The 16,661-nt window shown below is 39.3% G+C and overlaps 1 protein-coding gene across 5 annotated transcripts in view; it reads right to left on the minus strand.

The window, feature by feature from the left end:
* The window catches only part of REPS1 (RALBP1 associated Eps domain containing 1), a 108,845-nt gene that overhangs the window by 44,578 nt on the left and 47,606 nt on the right, over positions 1 to 16,661 (minus strand). For all 5 annotated transcript variants that reach the window (XM_075924296.2, XM_075924299.2, XM_075924295.2 and 2 more), the window contains exons 5-8: positions 14,262 to 14,389; positions 13,568 to 13,730; positions 13,194 to 13,257; positions 11,741 to 11,895 (exon numbers count right to left, since the gene is read on the minus strand). In XM_075924296.2, the coding sequence (XP_075780411.1) occupies positions 11,741 to 11,895; positions 13,194 to 13,257; positions 13,568 to 13,730; positions 14,262 to 14,389 (510 nt within the window). The remainder of the gene's footprint in view (positions 1 to 11,740; positions 11,896 to 13,193; positions 13,258 to 13,567; positions 13,731 to 14,261; positions 14,390 to 16,661) is intronic.

Here is a 16,661-nt window from a genome sequence, read left to right on the forward strand (position 1 = left end):
AATTGTTCGCTACAATACGTTCTTCGGCATTTGGCTTAGCCTTCTTTTAAACAACTCAAGCACTTGGGCTTCCCTTCACTACTTTTTGGAGATTATTCCACTAACAAGTGTCACATTTATATTTATTCTGTTTTCCCCCTTAATTTCACCAAGTACGACTAAATAATCCATCTCCTTTATGGCATTAGCGTACCCAACAAGTTTTTGAAGCATTTTCTCCCCTCCATTTTCTTCTGAGCATACTATACTACAGAGTAGTTGGACTGTATGCTCTTCCCACACCCCACCCCTAAAAATCATGCAACATCAACATTTTGAAGTTCCAACTTTTGTGCACATTTGGACTTCAAACTGAGTAGAACTATGCTGCAGCTGAGAATGAGTCTCCCAGAAGAAGCAGACAGACTCATGCTATTTTAGCTTTAGTTACATAGTTAAAACAGTACTGTGAATGCTGCAGTTCAGGTGGCTAAGCCAAGTCTCAGTTGGAGCTGCAAACTCTACACTGCTATTTTACTGTGGTAGCAGAAGCGAAGCTAGAGAGTCCGTTATCCAGGTTGAGAAGCTCGCACCCAGAACAGTATAGACATATCCTTAAACTCAGACTCGCCATAAACTGATAATTTGATCAGAATGGACTTCAATTCGTGTCTGGAACCATTCCCTCTTTGGGAAACCAACATTTAAAGTATTACTTAGGGTAAAAATTAGACCTACAGTGGCCAAATTCATGGGGCTAATGACGTCCTTCACATATATATGAAGGGAGTGAAGTTTTTCTTTAGATGACAGTGTTTACAGGTAACATGTAAAGCAAGTGTTTCAGGTGATATATTATGGTTATTGAACTGCAGAGTACCCTGAAAGTTTATATCCTGCCTCAGAAGCTTTCTAAGAACATGTGCACTTCAGTTGCCTCATCTGAATTTTGCAATGGTTCTTTCTGGAATTTTACCCTTATAGCAATATTTTGGTTCAAGTGCCAATACTTCACAGTGCACTAAAATCTGCACACACATCCAGATCTTATTTCAGAAGTACTACCAACAAAATTAGCATTTAAGAGGAAAGAATGTAAGCGTCCAGTAAAAAGCAAAGATAGGTAATATAATCTTAGGGAACCATCTACACTACAAAATTATGTTGAATTAAACTAGGTTAACTTAGAGACTGTTCAATTACTGCAGTAGCTGTGAGTCTACACTATGCTTCTTCTGTTGCCTGTGCATGTCCTCTCTAGGAGTGCTTGCATTGACTTAAATAGGGCCCTAGGGTGGCAGAACACCAGGTGTCAAAGGTGGCAACAAGCAATGGAAGCAATGCAGTGTCTATACAGAAACGGTGTTGACCTAACTACATTAAACCTAAGCACTATGCCTTTCACACAGGTAGATTTATTAGTGATAGAAATGTAGCCGTGTTAGTCTGGGGTAGCTGAAGCTGACAAATGAATTAAGATGCTTAGACTTTATCTGTGCTATGCAGATTTTAGCTACACTGTTGTAGCAACACATCTGTGTGTGTGTAAAAGTCTGGCAACGTAGCCACTGTTTGTTGGCTCTTTTGCTGACAAAAATACTTCCACCCCCCCCAATGAGTGGTGTTAGCTTTGTTGGCAGGAGATTGCTCCTGCCAACAAAGTGCTATTTACACCAGCACTTGTCAGCAAAACTTGCATTTTAGGGAATGTCATTAACACCTCTGAAGAAAAAAAAGTTGTGTCATTTAGTTTCCAATGTAGACACAGTCAGGTGGATGTAAGCTGCCTTACGCTGACCTATTTTTGTAGTGTAGATCAGGCCTTACTGCATGCTTATTTCCTGAATATAACTGAGTGATCAAAGAAAAGCAATTAGCTATGACTAAATGTCAGCATGTTCAATGGGTTTGCTGAGCATCAAGGAACAAACCTACAGCAGCGAAGTCTATTTTAAAATACCAGGTAAGGTCCACAATGGCCAATGCAGCATCAGAATACTGACAAACAGTAACATTTATAATGAAAAATATAAAGAATTGAACTATTTTCTGTTTAAGAATTCTTTTAATCAACATATCAGTTATATTTCTCCTACAAACTGCTATGGGAAGCACCAAGCAGTGAACTATTATATGCATTTTAAAATGATACTCTATCACCAACTATTGTCACAGAAAACTTTCATTTTTGTTAAAATGAAGATTCCTGTGCAACTTTAATTGTGGCAATACTACTGCCCCTCTATAATATTGCTGGGCCAGAGTAATGTGAACAGTGTAAGCTGTCAACTATTTTTTTTGATGGTCTCAGTGTGGCTACTAATTTTGCTGATTGCCATTCTTACAAGTTTTCCTAAAATACTTAATTAACTTTAGGAAAAACAAATAAATATGCACATTTACATACATCCAAATAATTGCTTTATTTATGTAGGGATTTTTTTTAAGACTCAACAAAAAAATAAATGTACAGTTTTATTCTTGTTCTCTCTGCTCCTGCTGCCTCTTCTGGCTGTTCACATATCACCTCTGCCCCCATCCCCACAGTCTCCTTTCACCCTCCATAGACTTTACTGGCCTCCACCATCCCCATGGATTCCCCTGGCCTCCATGCCACTCCACCGAAGGCTTCCCTGCCTTTTGACCAGTGACCCTTAAAGGCTGGCCCTGCTGAAACCCTGCCATCCTGGACTGGAACCCCATAGCTGGACCAGGTAACAGATCTCTCAAGCTGAGTGTCTCTCATAGCGCACATATGCACAATCCTATTCATACTGCTCTTGCACAACTGGTTGAAAGAATAAAGAGTCATTATCAATAGCTCTCTATCATACTGAGAGGTACATTGGGGTGGGGAGGTTGACAGTCCTGGGTCTGGCATGATTCAACATTTGAATTAATGACAGACAATGGAGTGAAGTGTATGCTTAGAAAAATCTGCGGAGGACACCAAGCTTTTAGGGAGGTTTGGAGATGAGGGGGGGAGGAGGGAGATTGCAAACAGTTTGGAAGATAGGATTAGAATTCAATGCAACACTGAAACTGCGGACACTGTCTAAATACTACGGATGTAAAATTTTGATTAATTGGCTGATCGAAAAATCATTGCAATTTGCATTGATAGTTAATAAGGGGTGCCTCCACCTTTGAAGTGTACAGCCTCAGGGCTGTTGCTACACTTCAAAGGAGAAAGAGCTGCAAGGAGCATGGGGCCAGCAGGAGACTCAAGCCGTCCCCCTGCTGGTCCCATGCTCCCCGTGGCATTTCAAAGCAGCAGCGCCACAGGGAGCCCAGGGAGAGTCCCAAACTGGCCCTGGGCTGCACGCAGCGTTTCAAAGCAGCAGACCCCAAGCTCCATGCAGCATTGCTGCTTTGAAGCACCCCGTTTTTCCCCCACCCTTTGCTACCTCTCTTATAGTCGTTCACATATCTACTAAATATCAAGTTGAGAATGAGTAAATGTGATGCAGTTATGAAAAAAGTTAACATTCTAGGGTGCATTAACAGGAGTGTTATATTTAAACCACTGGAGGTAATTGTCCAGTTCTACTTGGAAGTGGGGAGGTCTCAGCCACAGTGATGTGTCCAATTCTGGATGCAACACTTTTGGAAAGGCATGGACAAATTTTAGACAGTCCAGCAAAGATCAAAACGATAAAAGGGTTAGAAAACCTGACCTATGTGCAAGTATAAAAAACTGGACATGTTTAATCTTGAAGACAAGACAACTGGAAGGTGGGGAGACAGTCCTGATAACTGCTTTCAAATATATGATGGGCTTTTATAAAGATGACCAAATTCAATTGTCCTCCATGTCCACTGAAGGAAGCACAAGCCTTAACAGATTAGTCTACAGAAAGGAAGATTTAGGTTAGCTATTTGGAAGTCTTTTAGTTCTACCTTTAGTTTCTACCTGTTGCATGAGACTGCCCATTCATTATAAGCCTCTTTTCAAATGGAGCTGGACAACAGAGAGTATGTCTACATTACAACACACACTCACCCAGTGCTGGACTATGACAGCTGATATGGGCTCATGTGGCTGTTCAATTACATTGTAGATACTGGAGATGTGGGGTCCTAGAGCATGGGCTCCAGCCTGAGCCCAAATATATATATAATGCAACTGAACAGGCCTCTTAATTGCAGTGTAGACACACCATCAGTAGCTGAAGCAGCAAGAAACTAAGATTGTTTAAGAGTAAAATGTGTGACAAAGCAAGAGCAGAAAAAAATTAGAATAAAATTATAGTACATTCTGATGCTGAATACACAAGCTTTCAGAGCTTCAGATGGATGCTGGTCTGCTGAAAAATCTCTTTATTTAAATAAACCTAGTAAACCTAACTAGGTTACTTGGGCCACAAGGAGCCTTCCAGCTTACTAATGTCACCATGTGTCAAAATATAAATGTAGAGTTTCAACACAGATGGCACGCTACATATTAACTCTTCCACACTGGGGTGCTCAAGTATGTAAAGTATTTGGCTGCTATTTATGAACAGCATGAGGTACAGGCAAGGCACACAGAAAAATAATTTTGTGCAAAAAGTGAAAGAAAAATAAGCCTATTGATTAGCCCCGTTTTACCAAATCTGTGTGTTGGGATTAGAGGTATGCATCATGCACTGGGATCAGAGGTATGTGTAACAGTCCCAAACACCATTTACTTCCTCCTTTTTGAGACCAGCATCCACTTTTGTTGAGGCAGCACCTATTTTTAAGAAACATTAAAGTACAGATCGAACCTTTCTACTCCAGAATTCTCTGGCCCAGAAACATCCATTATCCGGCATGATTTCAGATAGCTGGATGTCCACTTTTCATAGGTGTGGTCAAGGTTCCTGCAGTCCCATCAAGTTTGTTTACAGCCACCAGTCATAGCTCTGAGTGTTCCGTACTGTTATTTAGCTCTAAATGTCCTCTAACAGTCCAGTAAGCAGTGGAAGTGTTGGTAATGCTGCTAGACAATATTGACCTCCCGTGGTCTGGAAAATTCTCTGATTCAGTGCCAGACAATTCACTCTGACACCTTGTAAATTATATAAGACTTTCCCCTGAAAAACTGCACAGACCCCAGAATAGTGAGGTCCTAATCCTGATTGAAGCTTCTCAGAGCTACTGTAATGCAAACAGTAATCCTCCAGCTTTTGTTGTGTATATGAAAACAAAACAAACAAAAAACCTGTTGACATGACCCCATTTAAGTATTCAACATATCAAAGGAGAGTAATACAGAATAATGTTATAGAATTGTTACACACCTCGAGGCTTTTAGATGACCTGGTTATCCTTTCAGGCCTTAAATTCGAGGACTATAATGTGTGAAATTCTAAGTGGCATCAAGATGTTGTAGATCGTATTTTTCTCCAAATGTAGCAGTTCACGAAAAGCTTACTTTTACTTGACAATTGATCACCTTCTTCCTCTAGCTTTTGCAATTCATCATGCTTGATGCAGTACCAAATACAGGAAAGTCCTCTTTTCCCCAAAGACTATATAATCTCGTCTAAGGTAGAAGCACAGTTTATACACTTCGTGATCAGGCAATAGTTTAATCAAATTGTTGAAGGTATCAGTTTTAATATGATTTGTTATAAAATATTCTTTGTGATTAGACCAGGCTGGGCAAGAGGTGGCTACTGGGGTGGATCCAGCATGCCAAGCTACGGGATCTGACCCATGGCTACCTCACCAGCACCCTCACTACACAGCAGCTCACATTGTTTTAAACAGCTAGCTGCTGATTGCTCTGCAAGCTGGGGAGGGATGGGAAAATTCACATGCTGACCTTGCCCCCAGCAAAATCCCTCAGCTCCTATTGGCCAGTTTCTGGCCAGTAGGAGCTTAGAAATGTTGCTGGAGGCAGGAGCAGAGCAAAGCCTCCTTCCTTCTTCCCAACTCAATCAGCGCTGGAGCAGAGCCACAGAGTAGCCCACCCAGCAGACAGGCATGGAGCTCTTTTTCAAGTTCCTGCTAGGCTGCTGGATGGGAGCCACTTAGGTAAGAGTACCCTAGCTACAGCCTGCCTCTGGCACCTACCCTCTCCTCCTCTCTCCCTCTGCCCCTCCCAACCCCAGCTAATCACCCAAACCATATGTATCCACTCTTCCCACCTCCTCCAGGTCACAACTCCTTCCTAGATCCTGCACCCACTCTCAGAGCAGAATACTCTCCTGCACCCATACCCCTCCTGGACCCTGCACTCCCAAGCCCCTGCTTCAGATCATTACCCCTTCCTTCACCCAAATTCCTTCTCAGACCCCACACCACCTCCTGCACCCCAGTCATCTATCCCAAGCTCCCTTCCGCACCCCACCTGCCATCTCAGACCTGGCGCCTTCTCCATAAATGTGTGGCCCTTGACAACTTACCAAAAATCTTGGAGTTCCCTCCCATTAAAATTGACCACCCCTGAATTAACCAGTATGTGGTTAGACGATGTTTAGAGGAAGAATTTGTCCAAAATATTTAACAGTAGACAGCACAGCAATATGGGATATAAGGAGACGGTAAAAGGAAGTAATTAAGAACCTTGAAACAGGATGAAAAACTTGAATTTGATACAAGAAAGAAAAGCCAGCAATGTTACCCAAACAGTTCTGCTCTTCACTTTTCATAGTCCATTGTTATTTATATTTTGGCAGCAACTAGAGGTATCAGTCAAATCAGGTTTCACTTTGTTTGATACTCTGTATGGAGTATAAAACTCTCCCTAGCCTAGAAAGCATATCTGAGAAAAAATGCATCTCATTTTGACCAGCCCAAAGTACACATGGCAAGGTATGCTCAAATACTATAAACTGAAAAAAAAAATCTTACATTTTTGTGAAGGCTGTTGGAAGCAAGTTTTAATGGAGTGTGGCTTTTATAGAATCTCAATTTATTTGTCTCTAAGCTGGTATGCAGTAGAAAAGTTGAATCCATATAATTTGATCTGTCAACTGAACTAAATTTACTCTTAATCTAAATCAATATAAACAAAGACTAACAGATTTTAATGCACCTATAACTAGGGGTTTGCATGATGTAGCTATAACTCCCCTAGTAATCTCTGCTAAAGTAATCCTAATAAAAAAATCTTTAGAGAATTAACTGAGCATTTTACTATGAATGCACTTGTGGCTCCATTTAGAATATTCTCAAAGCAAAACACAGGGACTTCACAAGTACTGTAAGGACTAGTGAACTGGGTCAGAGAATCCCTCTCATCTAGAACACACGTTCCTACAGCCTTGTCACAAGAGCTATCACTTTTCATAACAGAGATAAGTGCCATTGTGATTTTTATTTTAGAAAAGCCTTCCCCCAATTTGGAAGGCTACTTCAAACCTTGTTTGTGGAGTGAGTTCATTATAGTATTTTTTACTAGGAAATTTTCACATTTTAGATAAAGCTGCAGCTAGCTACAAAATTTTCTGATTTAAGGCCTGGTCTAAACTTCAAAGAAAGAGTTGATTACTACTAAAACAGTAATACAGGAAGAAGCCTCAGTGCAAATGAAATTATACAGATATAAAGATGACAGACTAACATGGCTATCCCTCTGAGACTTCATACCAGTGTATCTGCAAAAACAATGAGGAGTCCCTTAGAGACCAACAATGTGGTCCCTTAGAGACCAACAGGTTTATTAGGGCATAAGCTTTTGCCCTAATAAACCTGTTAGTCTCTAAGAGGCCATAGGATGACTCATTTTTACACTGGTATGGTTATTCTTCCTATTTGAGAATAGTTATACCAGTAAAAAGCACCTTTATATTGAGTCCACACTTGGGTAGTTGCTCCACTTAAAACAGTACAACTGTGTAGACAACCCAAATAAACATTCAATGCTCTTAAACTGCTACATGTGTGAAAAGGAGTAAACAAAAGTTTCAAATTAAAACTGGAATCTCAAATACAGCTTTTATCTTTAAAAATGGGCATTAGTAAACTAACGTGTCAGAGAGATAGCCGTGTTACTCTAACTTTAAAAACAAGTAATCCTGTAGCACCTTTAGAGACTAACAAAAATGGTGTGTGGGGGCATGGTGGTGGTGGTATATATATACACATATATACATCCCATGTGCTTTCATGGGCAAAATCCACTTCCACTAAAACACTTTCAAAGTGTTATTGTGCTTAGGCAGAAATTTAGCACAAATGAAAGCCAAAAGTGAAATTCTTAACTTGGAAGCAGAGGGAAGAAGGCTGTCTGAATGACTTTTAGAGCTATCATAAATATCTAAATAATTTAACAAAGATTTAAATATTTCAGCTATTGAGGGGAAAACACTAAAGAATGACCACTAAAAATAAACAATATATACCTGTACAGTGGCCACAGTACCATGTATGCCCATAGAAGAAGGAAAAAGTTGTGCTCCCCGATTTAAAATGTAAAAACCACTGATTTTGTGTGTGCGCGCGCCCAAAATACTATGTAAATCTAATTGTTAAAGCTGAGGTTAATCTAAGCATCCATTGTATATGTTGCTATATATTTGTCATTTTAAAAAAATCAAAAATTGACATAACTGCTTTAGAAAGAGCAGATTCTCTTTGGTAAACTGCTGAAAATATGCAGTAAGAAGATTTTAATGGCTTTATAAGACTGTTAAACTAATACCAAAGTAAAGGTGGTCAAAATGTAATTTGCTACTGTCCTTCAAAGTGAAATAAAAGGAAATAATTAAGTTTGTATCCTTTTTGCCTCTTTATGACTTGTCATGGGCCAACAGATTTTTCTTGATTGCTAAATCATGTCTAATTTTTTCCTCTCTAGAAGACTATCAATAACTGGTAAACTAGGCTGATAAGTCACCAGTAACAAGGAAGTAATACTTAAAAACACTTCCTAAGAATTTAATTCATTTTCTCGTCATAGTTACAATAGCTGTAAGGTAATCACTGTTAAGGCTTCAGTTACTCAGTATCTTTACATAGGGTACCAAAAAAGTTAATTCTTTAATTTCTGTGGCCTTTTTATGGTAGGAAACATCATGATCCAATGGAGATGGCATATTGTGTGGGACGGGAGCCTGGTTTCTATTTTCTTCTATTCCAAAGGCTGTGCACACTTTAGTTTCCTCATCAGTAAAAAGAGACTAATATTTTCCCACCTTAATATGCATTTTGAGAGAGAACATGTGATTTTTGTATTAAACAGGTATTCAATGTAGGGAGTGTTACAATAACTGGCATAAAAATTTAAGTCTTCCATGGATAGTAGACTGACACGGTTGTTGAAGGGTATCAATGATAATACAGAGGCAGCGGTGAGAACATGAGGAGAGGTGAGAAGTTGGTTTAGAATGAGTAGAGCTACAAGACAAGGAGATCCGATCTCTCTAGGGGTGTGATGAAGATACTTGGAGATAGCGATGGACAAGATCAAGGAGGAGGTAGAAGGGATATCGATGCACAGGATAAGAATAAACAACTTGAGGTTTGTGGATGATCGTTATTGAGGAAGATGAAGAGAAGTTAGTGAGAATGGTACAGGTGCTAAATGAGGAAGGGAAGTGGTACGGACTGATTATGAATATTGATAAAACGAAGACAATGGTATTTGGAGATAAGGAAATAGGAAGGAAGATCAGTGTAGATGGGATCAAAATAGAGAACACAGAGAAGTTCACATATTTGGGGAGCAACATGACGTATGATCTAGACCAGGGGTCTCCAAACTACGGTCCGCGGGCCGAATGCGGCCCGCGAGGCCCTCTCATCCGGCCCGTGGAGACCTTTTTGTCTACGGAAAAAAAATTACGGAAATTTACGTGAAGAACAATTTGAGAACAAACTTGTCCGATGATAATCTCAGGTCACTGTTGATGTTAGGGACAACAAATCTAAAGCCAGAAATGTCTGCTATTTTGGCATCCAGGAAACAATTTCACCATTCACACTAATACAGGTGTTCATGTGTAGTGTATCAATGTGTTATTAAATAATAACGGAATAAAATAATATTAAATAAATAATTAAAAACAACATCCATGTTTTGATTGTTTTTTATTTGGACCTCAAGTGTGTAGTTGGCCCCCGAACTGCTGTTTGATAGTTAATGCGGCCCTCGAGCTGAAAAGTTTGGAGACCCCTGATCTAGACTAAGAAGGAAATAGCAACTAGAATAGCAAAAGCAAGAGCGAGTTTGAAGACGATGCTTAAGATCCGGAAAAGCAAAGTGATTAGCTTAGGAACGAAGCTAAGTGTCTTGAAAACGTGTGTATTCAGCAGCATATTGTATGGATGAGACACATGGATGATAACGAAAGATTCGAAGAGAAGGATATTGGCATTTGAGAAGAGTTGTTATACAAAGATCCTGAGAATATGATGGATGCAGAAGGTCATCAATGAGGAATTATATAGGAAGATACAGCCAAGAGAACCTACTGCAGAAGGTTATACAGCGGAAGCTACAGCTATTCGGGCATATCTGCAGAATGAATAATGGGCAAAAAGTCAAGACTGTGATCTTTGGCATAATGGATGGTTTGAATAGAAGAGGCAGGCACCACACAGAATGGGTAGATAATATAGCTCCACACCAATCTACTAGTCTACAGAAACTAAGCCACTCTGCACTGGGCAGGGAAAGATGGAAGGAAATAGTGAGAGGCATCGGACACCAACAGGCCCATCGTTGTTGATGATGATGATCAAAAGAGAAAAGATTCAAATTTCAAAGCAAGTTTGGTATTTATGAAGTAAAATTTGAAAATAAAATTCAGGCCTTCTTTATCTACTATGTATTTCAGAGTGTGTGTGTCCATCCATCTATTTGTACCAGAACTACTCAAATGGAAAGTTTGTGATTGGTCCTGCCAGGGTTGGACTCAATGGCCTTCTAAGGTCTCTTCCAGCTCTATGGTTCTATGAAAGAGATAGGATCACCAAATTTGGTACGCAGCTTCCTCTTAGCATAACTTAAAGCAATGTCAGGGTTTGGCTGTCAGGACAATGGGATCTACATGGAATGTGATTGTTTCTTATCGAATAGATAGCAGGGACAGTTATACCCCAGAATAACCACCACTCCTGTGGAGAAGTTGGCCGTCACCTCCACCCACTGCCCCACCCTCCCTACTCCCTGCTCTGACTCCTGCTCTTAGTCCATCCTCACCTCCAACCTGGACTTCTGCACCCCCCACACCTCCAACCCCCTGTCCTGACACACCTGAGCAACACCCGGTAAATCTTCTAGTGCACTACAAAGAAGCAAAAGATGAGCACAAAACAATTTACTTTATATATACACACCTTTACATTTTCCATTCAAGAAAATCAAAGTAGTTTACAAATATTAATGAACAGGACTGATTATATCCTTGTCTGGTAGGAAGTCTACTCTACAGGTCAGAAAACAGGCACAAAAAGATTAAATGGCTTATGCAAAGGCACAGAAGTCTGGGGCAGAGCCAGACACAGTATTCAGATTTACTGCACTTTGACTACAAAGCCATCTTGCAGGCAATGAATAAAATTTTCAACAACACTGATGACTTAGGAGCTTATGTCCCATTTTCAAAAGTGATTTTGGCGTTTAAGCACTAAGTATTAAAACTTTCAAGTCAAGCAGGCACTTTTGAAAGTTTTACCCTCAAGTAATACATGACTCAGGAGAGTTGACCATTTCATGTGCTATCACAAAATAAGTTTAAACTTCTAAAGTTATTTGCAATTCTGCAAATACCAACTATTTGATAGTAACCTTAACTGGATTTTCACCTGGACGTACAATAAAGGTTCTTTACAATACACATCTTACCTGTTGTGTCTTCCAAATCAATCAATTTGGGCATTAAACTTTCAGGCAGTTTTTCAGGTAAGTCATAGCCATTCTTCCTAGCAACTACCAGATGAAAAGCAGCACAGAACTCATCCAGTGTCAAAGCGCCATCTTTATCAAAATCAGAAAGCTCCCTAAAAGGAAAACTTACTATAAATAAAATTAAATTCCTCTCTAAACCATTTTATTTTCAAAGTATATACTTTTGTTGCCCAATCTGGAAGATTGTTGGATGTGTATTATATGTAATTCCATTTCCCATGTTAGTATTTAGGACCCATAGTGCTATACATTTTGAGTTCTTTAATAGAGAAGAGTCCTCATTAATGACAGGTTCTAAAATAAATTATGGAATCATACAATTGGGAGGGCCATCATGAAGCCATCTAGTTGAGTCCCCAGCACTCATAGCAGGACTAAATATTATCTAGACCCGTGGTTACCAACCAGTAGATCTCAGGGGCTCCAAGAGTAGCTCTTGTGCCCTCTCTGAACTGCGCACCTGCACAGTGCATTTACATTAGATTTCCTCATGTAATGTAGGCGGGGCTTCAAGGAAGGGGCGGGGCAGTAGATCTTTGCCTGTTCTGAGACTTAAAAAGTGATCTTGGGTGTAAAAAGGTTGGAGACCACTGATTTAGACCATTCCTGACAGGTGTTTGTCTAATGTGCCAATGATGGAGATTCCACAATCTTCCTAGAAGACAATTTATTCCCGTGCCTAACTTTCCTGACAGTTAGGAAGTTTTTTCTAATGTCCAACCAAAACTTCCCTTGCTGCAATTTAAGCCAGCTGAGTATTAACTGATTTAATAACACATTGCTAAGTCTTCAGTTTACTATCCTTATTTCCTGCATTTTTAAGCACTGCCTGCATCAAGTAATCTAGCGACAGATTTTTATAAAGCAGGTTTTCAGCATGTACATATTATAGTTATCTTATTTAACTTAAATGTTTGAATTCTAATTTATTTGAATAGCTATGAAGGAGACCAAATCTGTTGTTGGGCAAGTTATTCTATGAGCATGTCTGACATTGCAGCACTCATTCTACAATGAAATGACAAGTGAGTTTTGTGTTTAAGTCATAGAAGGACTTAAATTTATCCAGAAGCATATGCGATTAAATGAAACTTGCATACCAAAAATGCATCTTATTCCATACAATTTCAACACATTTTGGTTGTGTGAAGTACCTGACATTGTTGTTTGGACTCTAGCTCCCTGGAAAGTAGGGGCCCAGTCCTGATCCCACTGAAGTCCGTGAAAAATGTAATATTTGGCTTAAATGGGAACAGGATTAATATTAGAATAGCACTGACATTTTGTGCAGGTGACATTTTCTAGGAAGGAAGGTGAAAAAAGTGCTGACTGATTGTCAGACAGCTCTAATATGAAATAGCTATCCCAAACTTTGACACTTCACACTTACCAAATGTGAGAAAGCTCAAGAATAGGTAGTTTTGATTTGGTAAAAAATTCTTTAGCTGCAGACCCTGAAATATTAAAACAATAATGCTTAATATTTATTGCAAGCTTATGAATCTAAGGCTTTTAAAGTTTATGGTAAAAACAAACAATTTAGCAATGGGTCTAAGGGAATGATGCCAATTAGAAGCTTAAGAGTGACAAAGCTGATTATAGAGACAAATTTGCTTCAAAGCTTCACTATGTTTTTATCACAGAGAAGATGTACTGTACCGTACTGTAATTTACTAAATATATACAAAACCAAGTTCACCAGCACGCTGCCTTTGAAAATGAAAAATTGCTGTTCCTACAGTATCTTGTGTTTAAAGAACTCACCTGGAATAAATCCGTTTAGATCAGGTTGAATGGTTTTAAACTGATTTACATAATACTGTCTTTGTTCATCAGTTATTTTCCAAGGATCATCATAACTACTCGATTGCCTACGAATTTCATTTGCAGTTGTAGCTGATGCTACAGTTCGTACTGTTGTCTGGTCCTGCAATGAAACATTTTTCCTCAGTATTATCTATCTAAAACAATCACATGGACTGCCATTGCATCACATGGACTACTTGCCTTCAATGCTTAATTATTTCTTGTAGAAGTTTAAGTGTTGCAGGAAGCGGTCAGCAGATTTGCATATTTTGGGCTATCAAGCTACAGGAAATATTTCTGCACATTAAAATAAATGATGTAGAAGTGACTGCAATTATGTAAGCAACAAAAAGGCATGGATTGTATGCAGAAAAAGCCATGTACAAATATTCAATTACTTTTAAATTTGGCTCTTCAAATGTTTTCAAAATTGAAAATTTGCTAAGCCTTCCTACATAAAAAGGTAACAGCATTTAACAACTCAATGATACAGAAGTATCTATCAAGTAAGCAAGCACAGAACAGATTTCTGACCTCCACAGCATAATAAATTTGGACCTACATCATGAGTCTGCAGTGAAAATATGAAAAAGATGATTGCAACATTAATTTGAATGAAGCAAATCAAATGTATACCAATAAAATGTCACACCTGGACAGAAGCAGGATGCATGGCTAAAAGAGCACTGGTTGGTGGTGTATCTGCAAAACTGACCCAGTTTTCTTGATGTGGTGGAGGGGAATGGCCAGACCATATGGGATCACCAGTAGTAGATGCGCCTGAAAACAGAAGAAAGAGTTCCCTTTCAAAATAGAACCACTTGAGAAAAAGTTAAAAACTTTTGTTGGATACAGTCCATGGAAAACTATTAAACAAATGTGCTACATAGAGAAACATACTAAAATTGTGAAAAGAATCAAACCAGACCATAGTAGGATGAAAAAATATCAAAGCTATTCTCTAATACTTAACTGTAATATTAGTATTCTATTCTGACTAGTACTCCTTTAAATGTTAACTGTAGAGAAAAGGGACTGCTTACTGTCACTAGTATTTATAAATATTAAGAGATCTGGGTTATGAACATGTGCTCAGTCAAGAATAATTAAAATTCATCTTCATATTTTTCTCTTCAAAGAACTGATAAAAGAAACCAAATATTGCGTGGAGAAGCCAAGAAACTGATTCAGTAATTTAAAGTTGTCATATGCTGTTCCTGCAATTTATATTGTGCTATTTCTATTTTTTCCTTTAATGTTTTGATTTGTAATTCTAGCAACAACTCCATTGGAGAGCAACAGTTTTCTTGGCATCTATAATTTTTCTCTGTTGCTAAGGCAGTGACACACTTATTCAACACTTAAATCTCAAGTCCACAAAATGACGTAACAATGGCTGGGAGTCTTACCAAGAACCTTACAGACTTGTTTTTCATAAATGTCTTCTGCTCAGTGAACTTACTTTGATTATGCAGTGTTGACTGTTCAGTGCTTTAATAACTTAATTTTACTGATGTTCAAATGTCTATGGCAAGTCTCCCTCCCCTGCATATGAGTCACCCAGTGCTTGGGTTACAAAAGTCTCAAGCATCTCCAAAGCTGCGATTTGATGAAAAAAATTTGAGAAAATCTTGGGACAGAACAGGACAATCAGGAAACCTTTAAAAATTCAGAATCACCACAAGACTCAGACCTATTTCCTACTGCAAGTAGAAAATATTACACCGCTAGAAGATCAGAGAGCAGTTGTGAAATTGGTTCTTTTGAAGATTTTTAACAGAAAGTTGTACTGTACGTTTGTACAATTAAATGCAATACTGAGGTTATGTTAAATTCTCACAAGCATATTTCTATTTCAAGCATTCAATGCTGTATAACGCAAAAAAGTGGACACTACACATTCAAAAAAAAGACAGAACATTCAGCTATCAACTCTTCAACTTGTATCCAAGTTCATGCATCAAGAACAATTAAGCTGTTCCTATGAGGAGGGTCCCTAAATAAATTACCAAGACAGAACTTTGTATATACAAGTAGTTCTTTTACATAAGTGGAGTATTATCAATAAATCAAGGTTAATGGAAGTTATGGATAAGAGAGCATGAGATCAATAGTAAACAGAATGGGCAAGACATCAAAAAATCAGGGTAATAGGACAATTAAAATGTTAAGAAAAAGTTGTTACTGGGACAATTCCAGAACTACCCTATGTTTATATGTATTAAGATTAAGTGTAATGAAATTAGCCTTTAGTCTAGGGACATGATTAAAGAAGAGATTACTCACCTCAATAGTAACTGACCTTCGAGATGAATGTCCCCATGGGTGCTCCATATTATGTCAGTGCGCCGCCACTGAGCTTCAGATCGGAGATTTCATAGCAGCGTCCCTGGGGCTGCACAGACATGCACCAGCAGTCGGGCGCTGTTAAGCTGCAGGCATCACGCATGCACGATTCCCTTTTCCCCACTCCTCAGCTCCTTCTCTACCCTGAAACCATGGCTTAGGAAGGCCAGGATCCTGAAGTAGAGAGGAAGAAGGGAGAGTTGTGGCACATCCACGGGGACACTCATCTCGAAGAACATCAGTTACTGTTGAGGGGAATAACCTCCTCTTCGAGAAAGAGAGAGGGGGGGGGGTGTCCCTGTGGGTGCTCCACGTTAGGTAACTACAAAGCAATTCCCCTTTAGGGAGATAGGGATTTCGGATCTGGAAAAAAAGCAGTGGAAAGAACCGTCTTAGATAGTTTCAAGTTGGAAACAGGTCCCTGCGTAAGTGCATAGTGCTTTGCAAAAGTGATCAGAGGAACATGTGGCAGGTGTGCAGATGTCTCTTACGGGTACTTTAAAAGGAAAGCTATCCAGGTAGCCATGGCCTCTCTGGAGGCAGCACATGTGACTGTGCATAGCAGAGCTTGATGTAATCCGAGATCCAGTGGGAGAGTCTCTGTGGTGAGACAGCCTGGCCCCTACTGTGGTTTGCTACTGAGTGGTTTGCTATTGAAACAAATTGTCAGGGAGATGCTCGGAACGGTCTCGGTCGCTGCAGGTCA

The sequence above is a fragment of the Pelodiscus sinensis genome, chromosome 3, assembly GCF_052426305.1.
Source record: "Pelodiscus sinensis isolate ZL-2025 chromosome 3, ASM5242630v1, whole genome shotgun sequence".
NCBI classification, from domain to species: Eukaryota; Metazoa; Chordata; order Testudines; family Trionychidae; genus Pelodiscus; species Pelodiscus sinensis.